The sequence below is a fragment of the Salmo salar genome, chromosome 12 (genome assembly GCF_965601325.2).
Source record: "Salmo salar chromosome 12, fSalSal1, whole genome shotgun sequence".
Classification (NCBI taxonomy): Eukaryota; Metazoa; Chordata; class Actinopteri; order Salmoniformes; family Salmonidae; genus Salmo; species Salmo salar.
Window position 1 is genome coordinate 53,244,791 of NC_138302.1, and position 19,300 is coordinate 53,264,090.

The window sequence follows — 19,300 nt, forward strand, 5'->3', positions numbered from 1 at the left end:
AACAACACGGTCCTTGGAGTGTCTGCTGCTGCCGTTCATGGTGACATGACAAAGGACACTGCACAGTGTAAGATCCAACAATACATCTGTATTGATCTATCTATCGATCACATCTTCTTGTTTTATCTTTTTTTGGGGCAGGAATTCCTGATGGTCCGGTGCAGCTGATCTTTATCTCTCCTGAAAGCCTGTTCATTGACCAGTGGTGGTCCTGGCTGACGACCATTAAGCACAGGATATGCCTCCTGGCCATGGACAATGTGCACTGCATGACATTCAGAGTAAAAAATAAATAAACGTATTGATGTCACTTGTCTCTTGCAAGCATATAATGCAACTCAAGTACATGCAGTAACTATAAACACAACACATTCTTTGACACCATAATTCCCATCCCTGCAGAGAACGATACCTAAGCATGTGACATCTTTCAATAACATACCATTCTTTATTGCTGTCTTTAATGCAATGAGTTTCACCAAAGTAACTCTGGTTTCAGATAAACGGTAATACTGTATGTACGCACACAAACATAAAAAGGAGAGCCCAACAGCTAAATCATACATCACACTTAAAAACAACATTGGAGAGATGCAATTGTTAAACAATTGAACTGCATCACAGGGGTGAATACTTAAGGGAGACATATTTGAAGGTGCCTGTCGTCAGGGTCATCTTAATAGCTTGTTGCCCAATTCCGATGCTCACTGTCACAGCCACAGAGGCAATGGTGGATGACATGATAGAGAAGATTAATCTCCCCATGTAGCCTGGCTGGATTGTCTCGGTTCTGTCCAACAGGTAATAATCTATACATTTACAATTTCCATGAAGAAATGCAATGGCAAAATAAGGAATGTAGTTGTTTAATTGAATGATCATCTCTACAAAGTATGTTCCTACACATAGCCAAAGTCCAGTTTGTAACATTGTCCTTAAAATCTTTGTTTTTATTCGATATTATTACATTTGGTGGCTTTTTTTCATTTTACTGACATGTACAGGAGTGGCAGATGGCCATATACGCTTCCTCCCACATGGCACTGTTTTACTGGGTAGGAGTGCGAGGCACTCAGGACAAATGAATGTCCCATGGGTAGGGGACACATTTGGAAAAACTAGTTTAGCAGTCCTGGGACTGGCTACTGAACTAAGACTGCACCTTTTAAAAACCCTGTGTTTCTTCTCAAATTCTCTGCTTCAGTTGCAGCAATTATTTGAGGAAGACATTGAAGAACACAAAAATACATATACAACAACAAATTAAAACAAGTGTAAATAAATAGAAATGAGGAAATATGTTAGGAGAAAAACAAAATAAATACTATAATAAATGACGATATCAGTTTGAGTTTGCTCTAATATGCTATAGGGATGCTAGGATACTCTAATATGCACTAGAATTGAGTAGGGACAGGTACTGCATTTTCTTTCGCCTTTTGTACAGAGTGGTGCAGCATGATGACGTCATTGGAGAAGTTTGCTTCGGAAATGGCTGGAGGCACCAGGTAGGCACACACGGTCAGCCGTGTGGATCTGTGCACAGTAAGTGTATATTTTTTATTTGAAAGATTATTTCTTGCTGATATTAAAGTTAAAGGGCATGAGTGACCAAGAAAAATGAATTGGTACAATTTATGGTCAAGTGGCAAACAATAATGCATGCGCTAGGGATGGGGGTGTGAGCATGCGGATCTGGGCAGATGAGATGTTATTTTTTGTGTCTGTAAGTTGTTGTTCGTATGTATACGTTTGTACCTGGAGTGAAACCATTTTTTAAGATAAGGGGCATATCAGCATATGTTTCGAAAACCAGTTTGAAAGTGATGATTATTGATGTTTCTAAACATTAAAACACAGTGTTGGAATTGTAGTTCACATGAAGCCAATAGTGGGCGAATGTAAGGGCTGAAAACCCTACAAACAGAGAAGGGTTTTCAAGGGATAAATCTAACCATGATTGCGTTCAAACCCCAGTGCAGCTCAGTGTAAACAAGGATAATGATAGGGTCTGTATCTTCTGGTAAGTCCTACAGTACATTATGAAGTTAAATTAATTGTACAGACAGGGTTTCTGTCACGAGCTACATGAGCTAATAAGTGTTACTGACCAATTATTCCAAGTGTACATAGGTGGCCCTGGCTATAAAAAAATATATACATTTTTGTATTAAAGACTGTCGAATCGATCGCTTGTTGTGAATGTCAATGACCGCAAGAGGACGAAACACGCGCGTCTGCGCAGTTGTCTCTCACGACCACAGAGGAGAGCGACTACAGCAACGCCGTATATCACGTGACCTTGTGCTGGCTGAGTGAATCGTGTTAGCAGGTAATAAAAAGCAAAATCTCGTTCAGGCGCTCAATGTTTTTCTTTATTCTTGAGCCAATTTAAACCCTTTCATAGTCTTGTCCCTCTTGAAGTGTAATGTCACCGATTCAGTTGTCTGTTTACACCAGCTTTTCAGTCTTTATTTCGTTATTTTCTTTTGGCTTTTTCCCGACAAGTAATGTCGGGGGTTGGATTGTGTGCTGTGTGGCCATTTTCGTTAGAATTGATAAAGCTTTGTGGTTAGCTAGCATGTTATGATACCCGAAGAACGGCTGTTTATGATTGTCCCTTGGGAAGAACCCCTGTTAGTAACGTTAAACATTCAACGTGTGAACAGGAATGTCAGCCCGTCGTGTTTTGGTATCTTATCTGCCGTAGATTGCCTAAACTGCATCGCTAACTAGCTAACGTTAGCTAGATACTTCGCTAGCTAGGACAAAGGGGTCCCACTGTCGGTCACTTTTGTGTATTATTTGTCAGTTAGAGTAGGACGAAAATCCACACCAGTGGTGTATTTGAAACGCGCGCCGTAACATTTCAGTTAAAAACATTATCAAAAGTGTCAAGACAATTAAACAGTTAAGTGATTGCAAATGTCATATAAAGGCATGCATTCTTTATCATTAATTATAACTTAGCTAATTATTGTGGCAAGCTATCCATAACACTGTACTCTATTGTTTGCACACATTTGACGGATTCTATACCAGTGTTATATAAACATGTATGCATGTTTACTATTCGAGTGTGTTTGTCATATATTGTGTAGATGAAAAATGTTTTATGAGTAACCGGCTAGCGGATGATGCCAAACACGGTAGCTGCGGTAACTTGTTTTATTGGACAACAGCAGGGAAATCTCTGTCGAGTTGACACAATATCTCATTACATTATCTAGCATGGGAATGTGCTCGAATGAGAGTTGTAAACAAAAAAAAATATAGGCCCTGGCTGGCTATTCGGTAGTGTATTGCCTTCGCAAAGTCAACATGATGTTGATGCTGCTGTCATCTCAGCTACAGATAATCAATAATCGAGCCCGTGTTTTTTGTTGCATTACTGGAAGTTGCCAATGACAAATATGGTCACTTAGCCACTGACCTACAGCTGCATTGTCCTCAGATTTGAACCAGGCAGGGTAATATGTGATCTTTTCAGTTTATTTATTGTAGTTTTGGATGTGTGTATACAGTGCATTCGAAAAGTATTCAGACCCCTTGACTTTTTCCACATTTTGGTACATTACAACCTTATACAAAATTGATTTAAATACTTTTTCCCCCTCATAAATCAAGACACACTACTCCATAATGATTTTTGCAAGTATTAGACCCTTTGCTATGAGACTTGAAATTGAGCTCAGGCGCATCCTGTTTCCAATGATCTACAACTTGATTGGAGTCAACCTGTGGTAAATTCATTTGATTGGACATGATTTGGAAAGGCACACACCTCTCTATATAAGGTCCCACAGTTGACAGTGCATGTCAGAGCAAAAAACCAAGCCATGAGGTCGAAGGAGTTGTCTGTATAGCTCCGAGACAGGATTGTGTCAAGGCTCAGATCTGGGGAAGGGTACCAAAACATTTCTGCAGCATTGATTGTCCCCAAGAACACAATGGCCTCCATCATTCTTCAATTGAAGAAGTTTGGAACCACCAAGACTCTTCCTAGAGCTGCCCGGCCAAACTGAGCAATTGGGTGAGAAGGACCTTGGTCAGGGAGGTGACCAACAACCCGATGGTCACTCTGACAGATCTCCAGAGTTTCTCTGTGGAGATGGGAGAACTTTCCAGAAGGACAACCATCTCTGCAGCACTCCACCAATCAAGCCTTTATGGTAGAGTGGCCACTCCTCAGTAAAAGGCACATGACAGCCCACTTGGAGTTTGCCAAAAGGCACCTAAAGGACTCTCACACCATGCGAAACAAGATTCTCTGGTCTGACGAAACCAAGATTGAACTCTTTGGCCTGAATGCCAAGTGTCACGTCTGGAGGAAACCAGGCACTGCTCATCACCTAGCCTATACCATCCCTACGGTGAAGCATGGTGGTGACAGCATCATGCTGTGGGGATGTTTTTCAGGGACTGGGAGACTAGTCAGGATCAAGGGAAAGATGAACGGCGCAAAGTACACAGAGATCCTCTATGAAAACCTTCTTCAGAGCGCTCAGGACCTCAGACTGGGGCGAAGGTTCACCTTACAACAGAACAACGACCCTAAGCACACAGCCAAGAAAACCTAGGAGTTGCTTCGGGACAAGTCTCTGAATGTCCTTGATTGGCCCAGCCAGAGCCCGGACTTGAACCCGATCGATCGAACATCTCTGGAGAGACCTGAAAATAGCTGTGCAGCAATGCTCCCCATCCAACCTGACAGAGCTTGACAGGCTCAGCAGAGAAGAATGGGAGAAACTCCCCAAATACAGGTGTGTAAACTCTGGTCCAACTAATCGGAAGCCACACTTCAAGATTGTTTTGATCACGCAGACTGGAATATGTTCCGGTCAGCCTCAGAGAACAACATTGACCTATATGCTGACTCGCTGAGTGCGTTTATAAAGAAGTGCATTGGAGATGTTGTACAGACCGTAACTATTAAAACCTACCCTAACCAGAAACTGTGGATGGAGGGCAGGATTCGCACAAAACTGAAAGTGCGTCCCACCGCATTTAACCATGGAAAGAGGTCGGGGAATATGTCTGAATATAAACAGTGTAGCTTTTCCCTCCGCAAGGGAATCAAACGATATGCCAGTACAGAGACAAGGTGGAGTCGCAATTCAATGGAGCAGACACGAGATGTATGTGGCAGGGTCTACAGGAAATCACAGACTACAAAAATAAATCCAGCCACGTCACAGACACTGACGTCACACTTCCAGACAAACTAAACACCTTCTTTGCCCGCTTTGAGGATAATACAGTGCCACCGTCGCGGCCCGCTAATAAGGACTGCGCCCCTCTCCTTCTCCGTGGCTGACGTGAGTAAAACATTCAAACTTGTTAACCCTCGCAAGGCTGCTGTCTCAGACGGCATCCGTAGCCGCGTCCTCAAAGCATGTGCAGACCAGCTGGCTGGTGTGTTTACGGACATATTCAGTCGCTCCCTATCCCAGTCTGTTGTCCCCGCATGCTTCAAGATGGCTACCATTGTTCCTGTACTCAAGAAGGCAAAGATAACTGAACTAAATGACTACCGCCCCATAGCACTCACTTCTGTCATCATGAAGTGCTTTGAGAGACTAATCAAGGATCATATCACCTCCACCTTACCGGCCACCCTAGACCCACTTCAATTTGCATACCGCCCCAACAGGTCCACAGACAACGCAATCGCCATCACACTGCACACTGCCCTATCCCATCTGGACAAAATTAATTCCTATGTAAGAATGCTGTTCATTGACTACAGCTCAGCATTCAACACCATAGTACCCTCCAAGCTCATCATCAAGCTGGAGGCCCTGGGTCTCAACCACACCCTGTGCAATTGGTTCCTGGACTTTCTGATGGGCCGCCCCCCAGGTGGTGAAGGTAGGAAACAACGTCTCCACTTCGCTGACCCTTAACACAGGGGCCCCACAAGGGTGCGTGCTCAGCCCCCTCCTGTACTCCCTGTTCACCCAGGACTGAGTGGCCATGCATGCCTCCAACTCAATCATCTATTTTGCAGTGGGCTTGATTACCAACAACGACGAGGGCACTCGGAGTGTGGTGTCAGGAAAACAACCTCTCACTCAATGTCAAACAAAGGAGATGATCGTGGACTTCAGGAAACAGCAGAGGGAGCACGCCCCTCTCCACATCGAAGGGACAGCAGTGGAGAAGGTGGAAAGTTTTAAGTTACTCGGCGTACACGTCACAGACAAACTGACATGGTCCACTCACACAGACAGTGTGCTGAAGAAGGCGCAACAGCGCCTCTTCAACCTCTTCAATAAAAGACACCTCAGAAGGCTGAAGAAATTCACCCAAAACCCGACAAACATTTAGAGATGCATAATCGAGAGCATCCTGTTGTGCTGTATCACAGCCTGGTACGGCAACTGCTCCGCCCTCAACCGCAAGGCTCTCCAGAGGGTGGTGCGGTCTGCACAACGCATCACCGGGGGCAAACTACCTTCCCTCCATGACACCTACACCACCCGATGTGACAGGAGGCCAAAAAGATCATCAAGGACATCAACCACCCGAGCCATTGCCTGTTCACACCGCTATCATCCAGAAGGCGAGGTCAGTACAGGTGTATCAAAGCTGGGACCGAGAGACTGAAAAACAGCTTCTATCTCAAGGCCATCAGACTGCTAAACAGCAATCACTAACTCAGAGAGGCTGCTGCCTACATGGAGACCCAATTACTGGCCACTTTAATAAATGGATAACTAGTCACTTTATACAATGCAATCGAAGTAATGCCACTTTAATAATGTTTACATATCTTACTTTACTCGTATCACATGTATTTTTGACTATCTATTGCACTTTGCCGTTTGGCCATCGCTCATCCAAATACTTACATGTACATATTCTCATTCACCTGTTTGGATTTGTGTGTATTAGGTAGTTGTTGGGGAATTGTTAGGTTACTTGTTCGATATTACTGCACTGTCGGAACTAGAAGTACAAGCATTTCGCTACACTCACATTACCATCGGCTAACCATGTGTATATGACAAATAACATTTTATTTGATTTAGCATCATACCCAAAAAGACTCGAGGCTGTAATCGCTGCCAATGGTGCTTCAACAAAGTGCTGAGTAAAGGGTCTGAATACTTATGTAAATGTTCTATAATATATAATTTTTTTAATTATTATAATATATATTTTATAAATTTGAAGAAAGAAAAATCACCATGTTTTTGCTTCGTCATTATGGGGCATTGTGTGTAGATTGAAGGGGAAAAAATTATTTAATCCATTTTAGAATAAGGTTGTAACGTAACAAAATGTGGAAAAAGTGAAGGGGTTTGAGTACTTTACGAATGCACTGTATATAGAGCTAGCCCATTCATGGAATAAAGGAGTCTAACGTTATTCATTATAGTCAAGGACCCTACACGTTCTGTTTAAAGGCGACTTGTCTCTAAGCCAAAACAGTCAAATGCTTAATCTAGCTAAATGTGAATTGATTCTCAATTATGGTAAGGTTCTAGAAACATAGATAAATCCCTCTACTTTCATATCACGTCAAAATAATTTCACCAATGCAAAATACACGTTTACTATACACTGTTTTAACAGTTGCAACCGACACTCAGGATTGCACAATCCCTCCAACTGTGTTGATGTGGGGACGTGTTTGATACAGGCTACTCATGAGTATATACACACACACACACACACACACACACCAGGGAATGCATTTCAGCTCAGAAGAAACTACAAAGGGAATCAGGACTATTTGAACAACCTAGGCCTAACTTATAACAGTAGGCCTATTTGTCTTGTCTTATACCTGCCTGCAGTGAATAGGGCAAATACTGTAAGTGACATACATTTTTATCCACGCCCCCCCCCCCCCCCCCATCAACCCCTCTCCGGCCCCCCTCTCTCTCTGTCTTCCAGATTTTTCTATTTTGTACATACATTGTTTTGTATATACTGTATATGATGACATCGTTGGGCGGCGACAAAGCCCGGGGCACTCGGGACAAAGCGCTGCCTGCTGCCACACACGCGACTCAACCACAGAAACAGCTCCAGGTGAGTGACACACACATGTTTTCCACTAGCGCCGGTTGTCGTCTATACAACTGATTTACAGACTCATTTTCAGCCGTGTAATTTTTCCACTTAAATTAACTAGGCTACTTTTCAATTTGCTTCTTAGAAATAAGTCTGCAGAGCCCTCCCCCTACTAGATCAAATCATGTTATTTGTCGCATGCCCCGAATACAACAGTGAAATGCTTACTTACAAGCCCTTAACCAACAATGCCATTTTAAGAAAAATAAGTGTTAAATCAAAAATAAAACTATCAAATTATTAAAGAGCAGCAGTAAAATAACAACAGCGAGGCTATATACAGGGGGTACCGGTACAGCGTCAATGTGAGGGGGCACCGGTTAGTCGAGGTAATTGAGGTAATATGTAGGTAGAGTTAAAGTGACTGTGACTGAATATGCATCTTCTAGCGATCTATTAATAGGACAGGCGCCTGTCAGTCACAAAGTGAGCGATGACAGGGAAACACTGCCTCTCGGCATCTGGGTGTGTGCGCTGTGGTTGCAGTCATATTTATTTACACTGAGGGAGAGGGCGTGAATTTGCAGGTCCCGTATAATGGGGTAACAATGAGTCAATCCACTTAGACTATTGTTTTTCTGGCACATTCATTTATTTTCTTTCGCATGCAGGGTCCAACATTAACAACGCTGGCCAGTAAAAACGTTGGGCCAGTGGATCTCGTCAGTCACTGCCCGACAGGACCAGTAACTTTTCAGCGCAGTTTTGCATTCCGGTTCAACATTTACCTGCTCTGTCGCAGTCTATCATTGAAGACTACACACAAATGTCATGCTACACTGAACAAAAATATAAACGCAACATGTAAAGTGATCCCATGTTTCATGACCTGAAATAAGATCGCAGAAATTTTCCATACACACAAAAGCTTATTTCTCTCATTTTGTGCACAAATTTGTTTACATCGCTGTTAGTGACCATTTCTCCTTTGCCAAGATTATCCATCCACCTGACTACCCCTACCCCTACCAACAGCTCTGCACCCCCTGCAGCAACTTCAACTCTGTCAATCACCGCATTCTTATCGGCAGACTCAATAGCCTTGGTTTCTCAAATGACTGCCTCGCCTGGTTCACCAACTACTTCTCAGATAGAGTTCAGTGTGTCAAATTGGAGGGCCTGTTGTCCGGACCTCTGGCAGTCTCGATGGGGGTGCCACAGGGTTCAATTCTCAGGCCGACTCTTTTCAATGTATATATCAATGATGTCGCTCTTGCTGCTGGTCATTCTCTGATCCACCTCTACGCAGACGACACCATTCTGTATACATCTGGCCCTTTTTGGACACCGTGTTAACAAACCTCCAAACGAGCTTCAATGCCGTACAACACTCCTTCCGTGGCATCCAACTGCTTTAAATGCTAGTAAAACTAAGTGCATACTCTTCAACCGATTGCTGCCCGCACCCTTCCGCCCGACAAGCATCACTACTCTGGACGGTTCTGACTTAGAATATGTGGACAACTACAAATACCTAGGTGTCTGGTTAGACTCTAAACTCTCCTTCCAGACTCACATTAAGCATCTCCAACCCAAAATTAAATCTAGAATCGGCTTCCTATTTCGCAACAATGCCTCCTTCACTCATGCTGCCAAATATACCCTCGTAAAACTGACTATCCTACCGATCCTTGACTTTGGCGATGTCATTTACAAAATAGCCTCCAACACTCTACTCAGCAAACTGGATGTAGTCTTTCACAGTGCCATCCGTTTTGTCACGAAAGCCCCATATACTGACCACCACTGCGACCTGTATGCTCTCGTTGGCTGGTCCTCGCTACAAATTCATCGCCAAACCCACTTGCTCCAGGTCATCTATAAGTCTTTGCTAGGTAAAGCCCCGCCTTATCTCAGCTCACTGGTCACCATAGCAACACCCATCCGTAGCACGCGCTCCAGCAGGTATATTTCACTGGTCATCCCCAAGGCCAACACTTCCTTTGGCCACAATGACTGGAACAAATTGCAAAAATCACTGAAGCTGGAGGCTTATATCTCCCTCTCTAACTTTAAGCATCAGCTGTCAGAGCAGCTTACCGATCACTGTACCTGTACACAGCCCATCTGTAAATTGCACACCCAACTACCTCATCCCCATATTGTTATTTATCTTCTTGCTCTTTTGCACCCCAGTATCTTTACTTGCACATCATCATCTGCACATCTATCACTCCAGTGTTAATGCTAAATTGTAATTGTTTTGCCTCTATGGCCTATTTATTGCCTTACCGCCATACTCTTCTACATTTGCACACACTATACATAGATTTTTCTATTGTGTTATTGACTATACGTTTGATTATGTGTAACTCTGTATTGTTGTTTTTGTCGCACTGCTTTGCTTTATCTTGGCCAGGTCGCAGTTGAAAATGAGAACTTGTTCTCAACTGGCTTACCTGGTTAAATAAAGGTGAAACAAAAAGTGTGGCATATCAAGAAGCTGATTAATCAGCATGATCATTACACAGGTACACCTTGTGTTGGGGACAAGAAAAGGCTACTCTAAAATGTGCAGTTTTGTCACACAACACAATGCTACAGATGTCTCAAGTTGAGGGAGCGTGTAATTGGCATGCTGACTGTAGGAATGTCCACCGGAGCTGTTGCCAGAGAATTTAATGTTCATTCTTTTACCATAAGCCGCCTCCAACTAAGTTTTAGAGAATTTGGCAGTACGTCCAACCGGCAGTGGTGTAAAGTACTTAAGTAAAAATACTTTAAAGTACTACTTAAGTAGTTTTTGTTTTATCTGTACTTTACTTTCCTATTTATATTTAACTACTTTTACTTTCACTTCACTACGTTCCCAGAGAAAACAATTTACTTTTTACTCCATACATTTTCCCTAACACCCAAAATTACACGTTAGCAGGTCAGGAAAATGGTCCAATTCACGCACTTATCAAGAGAACATATCTGGTCATCCCTACTGCCTCTGATCTGGCGGATTAATTAAACATGCTTCATTTATACATTTGTGTTTGAATGTGCCCCTGGCTATCTGTAAATGAAACATTTTTTTAAATAAAATGATGCCGTCTGGTTTGCTTAATATAAGCAATTTGAAATTATTTATACTTTTACTTAAGTATATTTTAAACCAAATACTTTTAGACTTTTACTCAAGTAGTATTTTACTGGGTGATTTTTACTTGAGTCATTTTCTATTAAGATATCTTTACTTTTACTCAAGTATGACAATTTGATACTTTTTCCCACCACTGCCAACCAGCCTCACAACTGCACACCACATGTAACCACGCCAGCCCAGGACCTCCACATCCGGTATTTTCTATATGAATTCTATCAGGACTTGCCAGACGTTATAGTGAGTTACTCGTCAGTAGCCTACCGAATTTCATCGGTACGAGAACTGTTAATTTGGCAACCTAATTTGCATACTGACTGACTTTTGTGATTTATCTGCAGATAAATTGTGAAAACATTTGATGAAGATGCTGAATCTTCTTTACTGCAGAAACAATAGGTAGACTAGTGGAGAGAGGGCATCAGTCTGGATTGAATTTTTTAAAAGCTAATGCTACTTAGTTGTGGCCACATATATTGGCACCCTGGCACTTTTTCTTAAATAATTCCCTATTTTTTCTGAAATAAGTTAAAATTGAAAAACATTTTTGGTCTCCACACCTTGTTATTGGAGTTAAAACATTGCACAACACATTTTATTTTTGGAAACTTAAGTTAGCTATTTTTAATTTAGAAAATATAGGCATGGACAAGGCTCTCCACCACCTCTGGACAAAATTATTGGCAAGATGAACAAAATTATTGGTGCCCAGGAGCTACCACTTAGTTGCACAGCCTTTGGCCAAGATAACTGAGAAAAACATTTATTGGAGCCATTACTGGCAATTTGGCCCACTATTCAGCAGCAAACTGCTCAAATTATTCTATGTTTGAGGGATGCCTTCAACCAACTGATGTTTTCAGATCTTACCACAGGTTTTTGGATGTGATTCAGATCTGGACTCCATGCTGGCCATTTCAGAGCAGTCGATAGTTTCATCTTGAACCGTTCCTGGGTGCTATTTGATGTGTGTTCAGGGTTGTTGTCCTCCTGGAAGACCCACAACCTTCATTGGAAAAACTATTTTTGGACTGGGTTGAACATTGGACTCAAACACCTGATAATCAGCTGATTTCATGATAACTTGTGCATGTTCAAGGCCCCCAGAACCAGAGGCAGCAAACAACCCTACAGCATTATCAAACCTCCCCATGTTTGATTGTAGGGGGGGGTGTTATTTTGAGTGAATGCTTAATTTGGTCATCGGTAGAACGGTGCAGCAAGCTCATTTGAGGCCACTAGAAGCATTTGTCTTAAGTTAGCTTGGCCAAAGGCTGTTCAACCAAGTACTAGCTCCGAGGTGCCAATAATTTTATCCATGCCATTTGTCTTTATTTTCTAAATGAAACATTTAAGCTGAAGGTTACAGAAATAAAATGTATTCTGTAATGTAGAAAATCCAATAACAAGGTGTGGAGACAAAAAAAAAACGTTTTTTCAATTTAAACTTCATTTAGAAATAAGAAATTATTTAAGAAAAGTGCAAGGGTGACAATATATTTGGCCGCAATTGTATATGGTATTTTGAAAGATATTGATATATACAGTGCCTTCAGAAAGTATTCACACCTCTTGACTTTTTCCAAAAGTTGTGTTATAGCCTGAATTAAAAATTGATTAAATTGAGATTTTGTTTCACTGGCCTACATACAATACCACATAATGTCAAAGTGGAATTCTGTTTTTAGAAATTGTTACAAATTCATTAAAAATGAAAAGATGAAATGTCTTGAGTCAATACGAATTTATGACAAGCTATAAATTCTGTCATCAAGGGTGGCTACTTTGAATAATCTCAAATATATATATATATATTTTTTTTTATTTGTTTAACACTTTTTTGGTTACTACATGAGTCCATATGTGTTATTTCATAGTTTTGATGTCTTCACTATTCTACCATGTAGAAAATAGTAAAAACAAAGAAAAACCCTTGAAAGGGGTCGTTGTATCCATACTTTTGACTGGTACTGTATATGTTTTGTGCTCTATCACTCCCGTACTACAAATGATCTATAACTGGGCTAATAACTCACTAACCAGCAAAGGATATGAACAAACCGTCTATTTGCATATATGCCTACTGGGGCTCTGATTGTTTATGCCGCACCGGTCTGTGTAGAGTATGGGCTGAGTAGTGCATGTCAATGCAATACAATCCTACTCCGATACGTTCTGCATTCAACAAAATCTCTTGCATAGTTTTGTTTTGCATTGAAAGTGGCAAATATTACGTTGATTCGATCACAATTGCCACAGTAAAGGGAAACGTTGATAACTCTAGAACAGTGAGTCAAAATGAAGGCCGATATCTACCGCACAGATTTTTTTTTGAACATGACTTAAAACACACAAGCCTATGCAACATTAACCAATTAAAAACAGTACTGTAGCAATGAGGTTTGTGCAGTAAGCTATAGGCCCAATACATTAGCACGGCATATCAGCTTTGCTTGAATTGCCCTGCCAGTGCATTGTTGTTTGGGCCATTTTTTATTATATATTTTTTTTAAATCGAGGTAGACTATATGATCACACCGGTAATAGAGCTGTTGTATTACCCTTGAAGCACAGCTGAGTGAACATACATTTAAATCATTTTATTTTATTGGACTGATGGTGCCTGCATCTGATGGTCAGTCTCAGCGGAGGGAGAGCTGCAGACTGAGGGCCCGCGTCTCAACATCCATCAGCTCTCCCTAACCAAAAAAGGACACCGTCTTCCAGATAAGGGCAAAATTCATATTGCACCTCATTATTTCTGCCTCATGCACAAATTCATGTTGTTACTCCTATAAACATAGAAAGTGAAATATTCCTTGATATTAAAAAAGACCCAATCTGCTAATAACAACAAATCAAGCCTATAGATACACTTTCCTACTCATTCATTACTGCTGCAGTGCTTGTTGTAGAGTTGAGTGGACATAGGAAGAACGCACATTTTATGCCTTACAAAAGTGTTGAATAGAAAGTGTTGACAGTGCTGAGTAAAACTTAACATGAACTCATAAAAACAGCATCTCTTTGCTGTATTTGTTGACTGTCTCTCTAGTCATGGTTTTAAACGTTTTGAAATCTCACAGTATCAACTTTGCTGTAGCTTTCTTTTATGCCTGCTACGTTTCTGCTGACACGGTCATGTGAGCAATCCGATTGGCCTATAATACACTTAATTTGCTCTCTGGGCCCGCCTGGAAGGCAGAGTTTGTACCTTCAGACACATGAAATGGTTAAAAATGGCAACAGTTGACCTAACCCGGCATGCAGGGCAGCTGAATCGGGTGCACCTAATGCCAACATTCCGAGACTAATAAAAAAATAGGAACACAAAGCTTTATTGTTGTGTTTTTTACAGAAATGTTTGGCGATCAAGTAGGAATAACTAGGAGATCGACCAGTCGATTGCGATCGACCGGTTGGTGACCGCTGCTCTAGATAGTTGGGCTATGGGCTAGTATTTCTGCGCTACAGACTCGGGGCTACTACGCGCGCAGCTTAGAGGGAACATTGACTGTTGGTCTACTGATTTACTCAAAGTGTTGACAATGGAGTAGTCAACTGCTGCTTTCTCTTTAGCAAAGCTCATGTTTAACACCTGCTTCATTCTTCAATCATACCTGTCTTGCAGTTAGCTGAGAAAATACCTCTCAAACGGAAGCTTGAAGCCGGTGGAAGTCAGGACTTAAAGTATTATTTAAAGGCCCAGTGCAGTCAAAATGACGTTTTCCTGTTTTTGTATCATATTGTACAAGAGCTGATGAAACTAACACTCTAAAAGTGTGAAAAAATGTGATAAGTGTTATTTCCTGATAGTTGCTGGTTGAAAATGCAATCTAGCATTAGAATGTACCAGAGGCCACCAAAATAGAGCTTGTTTGGCAAGCATTTCTTAACCCGGGGGGCAAGCCCCTCTGGACCCAGCCTGGCTGGCTACTTTTTCTATTTGACACGTGCACACAGTACAACTTGCTCAATCATACATAGCATGTTTTCAAGTGGTAAATCATATCTCCAAAACAATTCTTCTCCTTCTCTTTTCCTTTTCTTCTTCTCATCTTCATATCCTCCCCCACTTCCTTCTCATCCATTTTGCAGGCGACTGCAGAGCAGATCCGACTCGCCCAGATGATCTATGACAAGAATGATGCTGAATTTGAGGACAAAGTGAACCAGGTGAGTGGGCAGGAATTGCAGAGGCCATTGTGACAGCTCTGAATGATGGCCTGTGTGTGTTGTGGTTTTTGTTTCACATTAAGAGAGAATACCTGTGACTGCATGTGCTAGGAAAAGACAAGACCACACTCATAATTTAGGAAAAAAACTAAATATTTTGTCAATTTTAGACAACTTTGGGGTTTTCACCTCAAATGTAAGACCCTCTCTTTTTCTAATACTGACTGTTAGGCTATGACAGATTCCTCCTCCTCTTCTGTGACTGTGTGTGTGTGTGTGTGTGTGTGTGTGTGTGTGTGTGTGTGTGTGTGTGTGTGTGTGTGTGTGTGTGTGTGTGTGTGTGTGTGTGTGTGTGTGTGTGTGTGTGTGTGTGTGTGCATGTCTCAGTGTGTGTAGCGTATTTGTATCAACTGTCTGTATAGACGGTCATTGTACACTGAGTATACAAAACATTAAGAACAGACAGACCACATGAATCCAGGTGAAAGCTATGATCCCATATTGATGTCACTTGTTAAGTCCACTTCAATCAGTGTAGATGAAGGGGAGGAGACAGGTTAAAGGAGGATTTTTAATACTTGAAACAATTGAGACATGGATTGTGTGTGTACGCCATTCAGAGGGTGAATGGGCAAGACAAAAGTGCCTTTGAATGGGGTATGGTAGTAGGCCCACTGGTTTGTATCAAAAACTGCAACGCTGCTGGGTGTTTTACGCTCAACAGTTTCCTGTGTGTATCAGTAATGGTCCACCACGCAAAGGACATCCAGCCAACTTGACACAACTGTGGGAAGCGTTGGAGTCAACATGGGCCAGCATCCCTGTGGAGTGCTTTCGACACCTTGTGGAGTCCATGCGCCAATGAATTGAGGCTGTTCTGAGGGCAGGGGGTGCAAGTCAATATTAGGAAGATGTTCTTAATATTCTATTATGTTTCATTGGATTCAAATAAAGCACTCAGATGTGTATGTATGTCCACAGCTGATGGAGGTGACAGGAAAGATCCAGGATGAGTGCATGGTAGCGCTCCACGACTGCAACGAGGATGTCAACAGAGCCATCAACTTCCTCCTTGAGAGCACCTCTGATACGGTAGGGCAGAGGGGACTGACGTTAACGCTACCTTTCAATTTCCTTCAGCCACTTTCCTTCGGGTTCCTTCGGTCATCGCTAGTTTAGCGTCGCTCAGTCACCTCAACTTCCCTGAGACCTGGGTCGTATTCATTAGGCACCAAATGGAAGAAAACTGATGGAAAAAGGGAGGGACTAGCCTACCTGAACTTGTCCAATAAGAAACACTTTGTTTTCTTAATAAATATGACCCTGAAGTAGCTGAACAGCTGAACTTTTCTGCCTTTGTTTTCTGGTTTTCATTGTTGACTCAGGAGAGTGGAGTGGCTGGTGGTAGCATGGTATGGAATCTAACCAGTTGCTACAGAGCTTTTTTGCACTGACTCTCTTGCACAGACTCGATGTACACTCACTGGACTCTCACACATACTAAGCTGACACCCCAACACACACATATGCATATTGACGCACACGTACAGTGCATTCGGAAAGTATTCAGTCACCTTGACTTTTTCCACATTTTGTTATGTTACAGCCTTATTCTAAAATTTATGAGAAAAAGTTATTTAATCCATCTACACTCAATAACCCATAATGACAAAGCGAAAACGGGTATTTAGGATTTTTTTTAGGAAATTTATATAAAAAAAAAAAAACTTATTTACATAAGTATTCAGACCCTTTGCTATAAGACTCGAAATTGAGCTCAGGTGCATCCTGTTTCCATTGATCATCCTTGATGTTTCTACAACTTCATTGGAGTCCACCTGTGGTAAATTCAATTGATTGGACATGATTTGGAAAGGCACACACCTGTCTATATAAGGTCCCACAGTTAATAGTGCATGTCAGAGCAAAAACCAAGCCATGAGGTCGAAGGAATTGTCCGTGACAGGATTGTGTCAAGGCACAGATCTGGGGAAGGGTACAAAAAATATCTACAGCATTGAAGGTCCTCAAGAACACCGTGGCCTCCCTCATTCCTAAATGAAAGAAGTTTGGAACCCCTAAGACTCTTCCTAGAGCTGGCCGCCCGGCCAAACTAAACAATCGGGGGAGAAGGGCCTTGGTCAGGGAGGTGACCAACAACACGATGGTCACTCTGACAGATCTCCAGGGTTCCTCTGTGGAGATGGGAGAACCTTCCAGAAGGACAACCATCTCTGCAGCACTCCACCAATCAGGCCATTATGATAGAGTGGCCAGACGGAAGCCACTCCTCAGTAAATGGCACATGACAGCCTAAAATCACCTAAAGGACTCAGACCATGAGAAACAAGATTCTCTGGTCTGATGGAACCAAGATGGAACTCTTTAGGCCAGAATGCCAAACGTCACGTCTGGAGGAAACCTGGCACCATCCATAAGGTGAAGCATGGTGATGGCAGCATCATGCTGTGGGGATGTTTTTCAGTGGCCGGGACTGGGAGACTAGTCAGAATTGAGGGAAAGATGAACAGAGCAAAGTGTTTTTTATTTATAAAAAAAAGAAGAGAAAAAAAAGAAAAACATAATTTAACCAGGTAGGCCAGTTAAGAACAAGTTCTCATTTAAGTACAGAGAGGTCCTTGATGAAAACCTGCTCCAGAGTGCTCAGGACATCAGACTGGGGAGAAGGTTCACCTTCCAACAGGACAACGACCCTAAGCACACAGCCAAGATAACGCAGGATTGGCTTCGGGACAAGTTTCTGAATGTCCTTTAGTGGCCCAGTCTGAGCCCCGACTTGAACCTGATGGAACATCTCAGGAGAGACCTGAAAATAGCTGTGCAGCGACGCTCCCCATTGAACCTGACAGAGCTTGAGAGGATCTGCAGAGAAGAATGGGTGAAACTCCCCAAATACAGGTGTGCCTAGCTTGTAGGGTCATGCCCAAGAAGACTTGAGGCTGTAATCACTGCCGAAGGTGCTCCAACAAAGTACTGAGTAAAGGGCCTGTAAACTTATGTAAATGTGGAATTTCAGTTTTTTTGCTTTGTCATTGTCGGGTATTGCATGTAGATTGATGAGGACAAAAAACAGTTGTATTAATTTTAGAATAAGGCTGTAACGTAACTAAATGTGGGAAAAGTAAAGGGGTCTGAATACTTTCCGAATACACTGTACGTTCATATTCCTTCATACTCTTCACATACGCTGCTACTACTCTCTGTTTATCATCTAGGCATAGTCACTTTATCCCTACCTACATGTACGCATTACTTAAATTACCTCGACTTACCCTTACCCCTGCAAATTGACTCTGGAATTGGTACCCCTTGTATATAGCCTCGTTAATGTTATTTTATAGTATTAATATTTTTCCTTTAGGTTATATAGCAAATTGTTCTTAACTTTTTTTAAACTCTGCATTGTTGGTTAAGGGCTCGTTAAGTAAGCATTTCACGTTAAGGTCTTCGGCGCGTGTGACAGATAGAACTTGATTTGATCTACATCTGTTAGAGTTGGAGCACAGATCTGATACGATGGAAATATGTTCTCACGTTTTGTAATGGACAGATGACATAATGTACCTAATACAATACTTCTATCTACAGTGGATTGAATCAGCCTGAAGACTTTTTAAAAATGTGCTTTAGGCAATGGATCTCTTAATGACCCTTGCCACATCCCCTTCCAATCAAGCCCAAGGGTGCCGTGCACATTGCTATATCTATCCAAGGAAACTGAAAATAGGGGCTTGTGCCAACTGTGCCAGGGGGACTTGTCCAGTTGCATGTTGGGTGATTGAATAAAGGCATATTGTGATTATTATTCAACAATTTTACACGAGGACAATAGAAAAGGTATTATGGCCTCTGAATCTAGGATGAACAACACTTGTCACTTGTTCTGTCAGCTCCTGATTCAGTAGTAAAATAATCGAGGTGTTTCAG

The 19,300-nt window shown here is 41.9% G+C and overlaps 1 protein-coding gene across 2 annotated transcripts in view; it reads left to right on the forward strand.

Moving 5' to 3' along the window:
* The first annotated feature begins 2,234 nt into the window (after positions 1 to 2,234).
* The window catches only part of LOC106565184 (ubiquitin-associated protein 2-like), a 39,063-nt gene continuing 21,997 nt past the window's right edge, over positions 2,235 to 19,300 (forward strand). For both annotated transcript variants that reach the window (XM_014132027.3, XM_014132028.3), the window contains exons 1-4: positions 2,235 to 2,332; positions 7,906 to 8,043; positions 15,275 to 15,352; positions 16,334 to 16,444. In XM_014132027.3, coding sequence (XP_013987502.2) covers positions 7,948 to 8,043; positions 15,275 to 15,352; positions 16,334 to 16,444 — 285 coding nt within the window. In that variant the 5' untranslated portion in view covers positions 2,235 to 2,332; positions 7,906 to 7,947. The remainder of the gene's footprint in view (positions 2,333 to 7,905; positions 8,044 to 15,274; positions 15,353 to 16,333; positions 16,445 to 19,300) is intronic.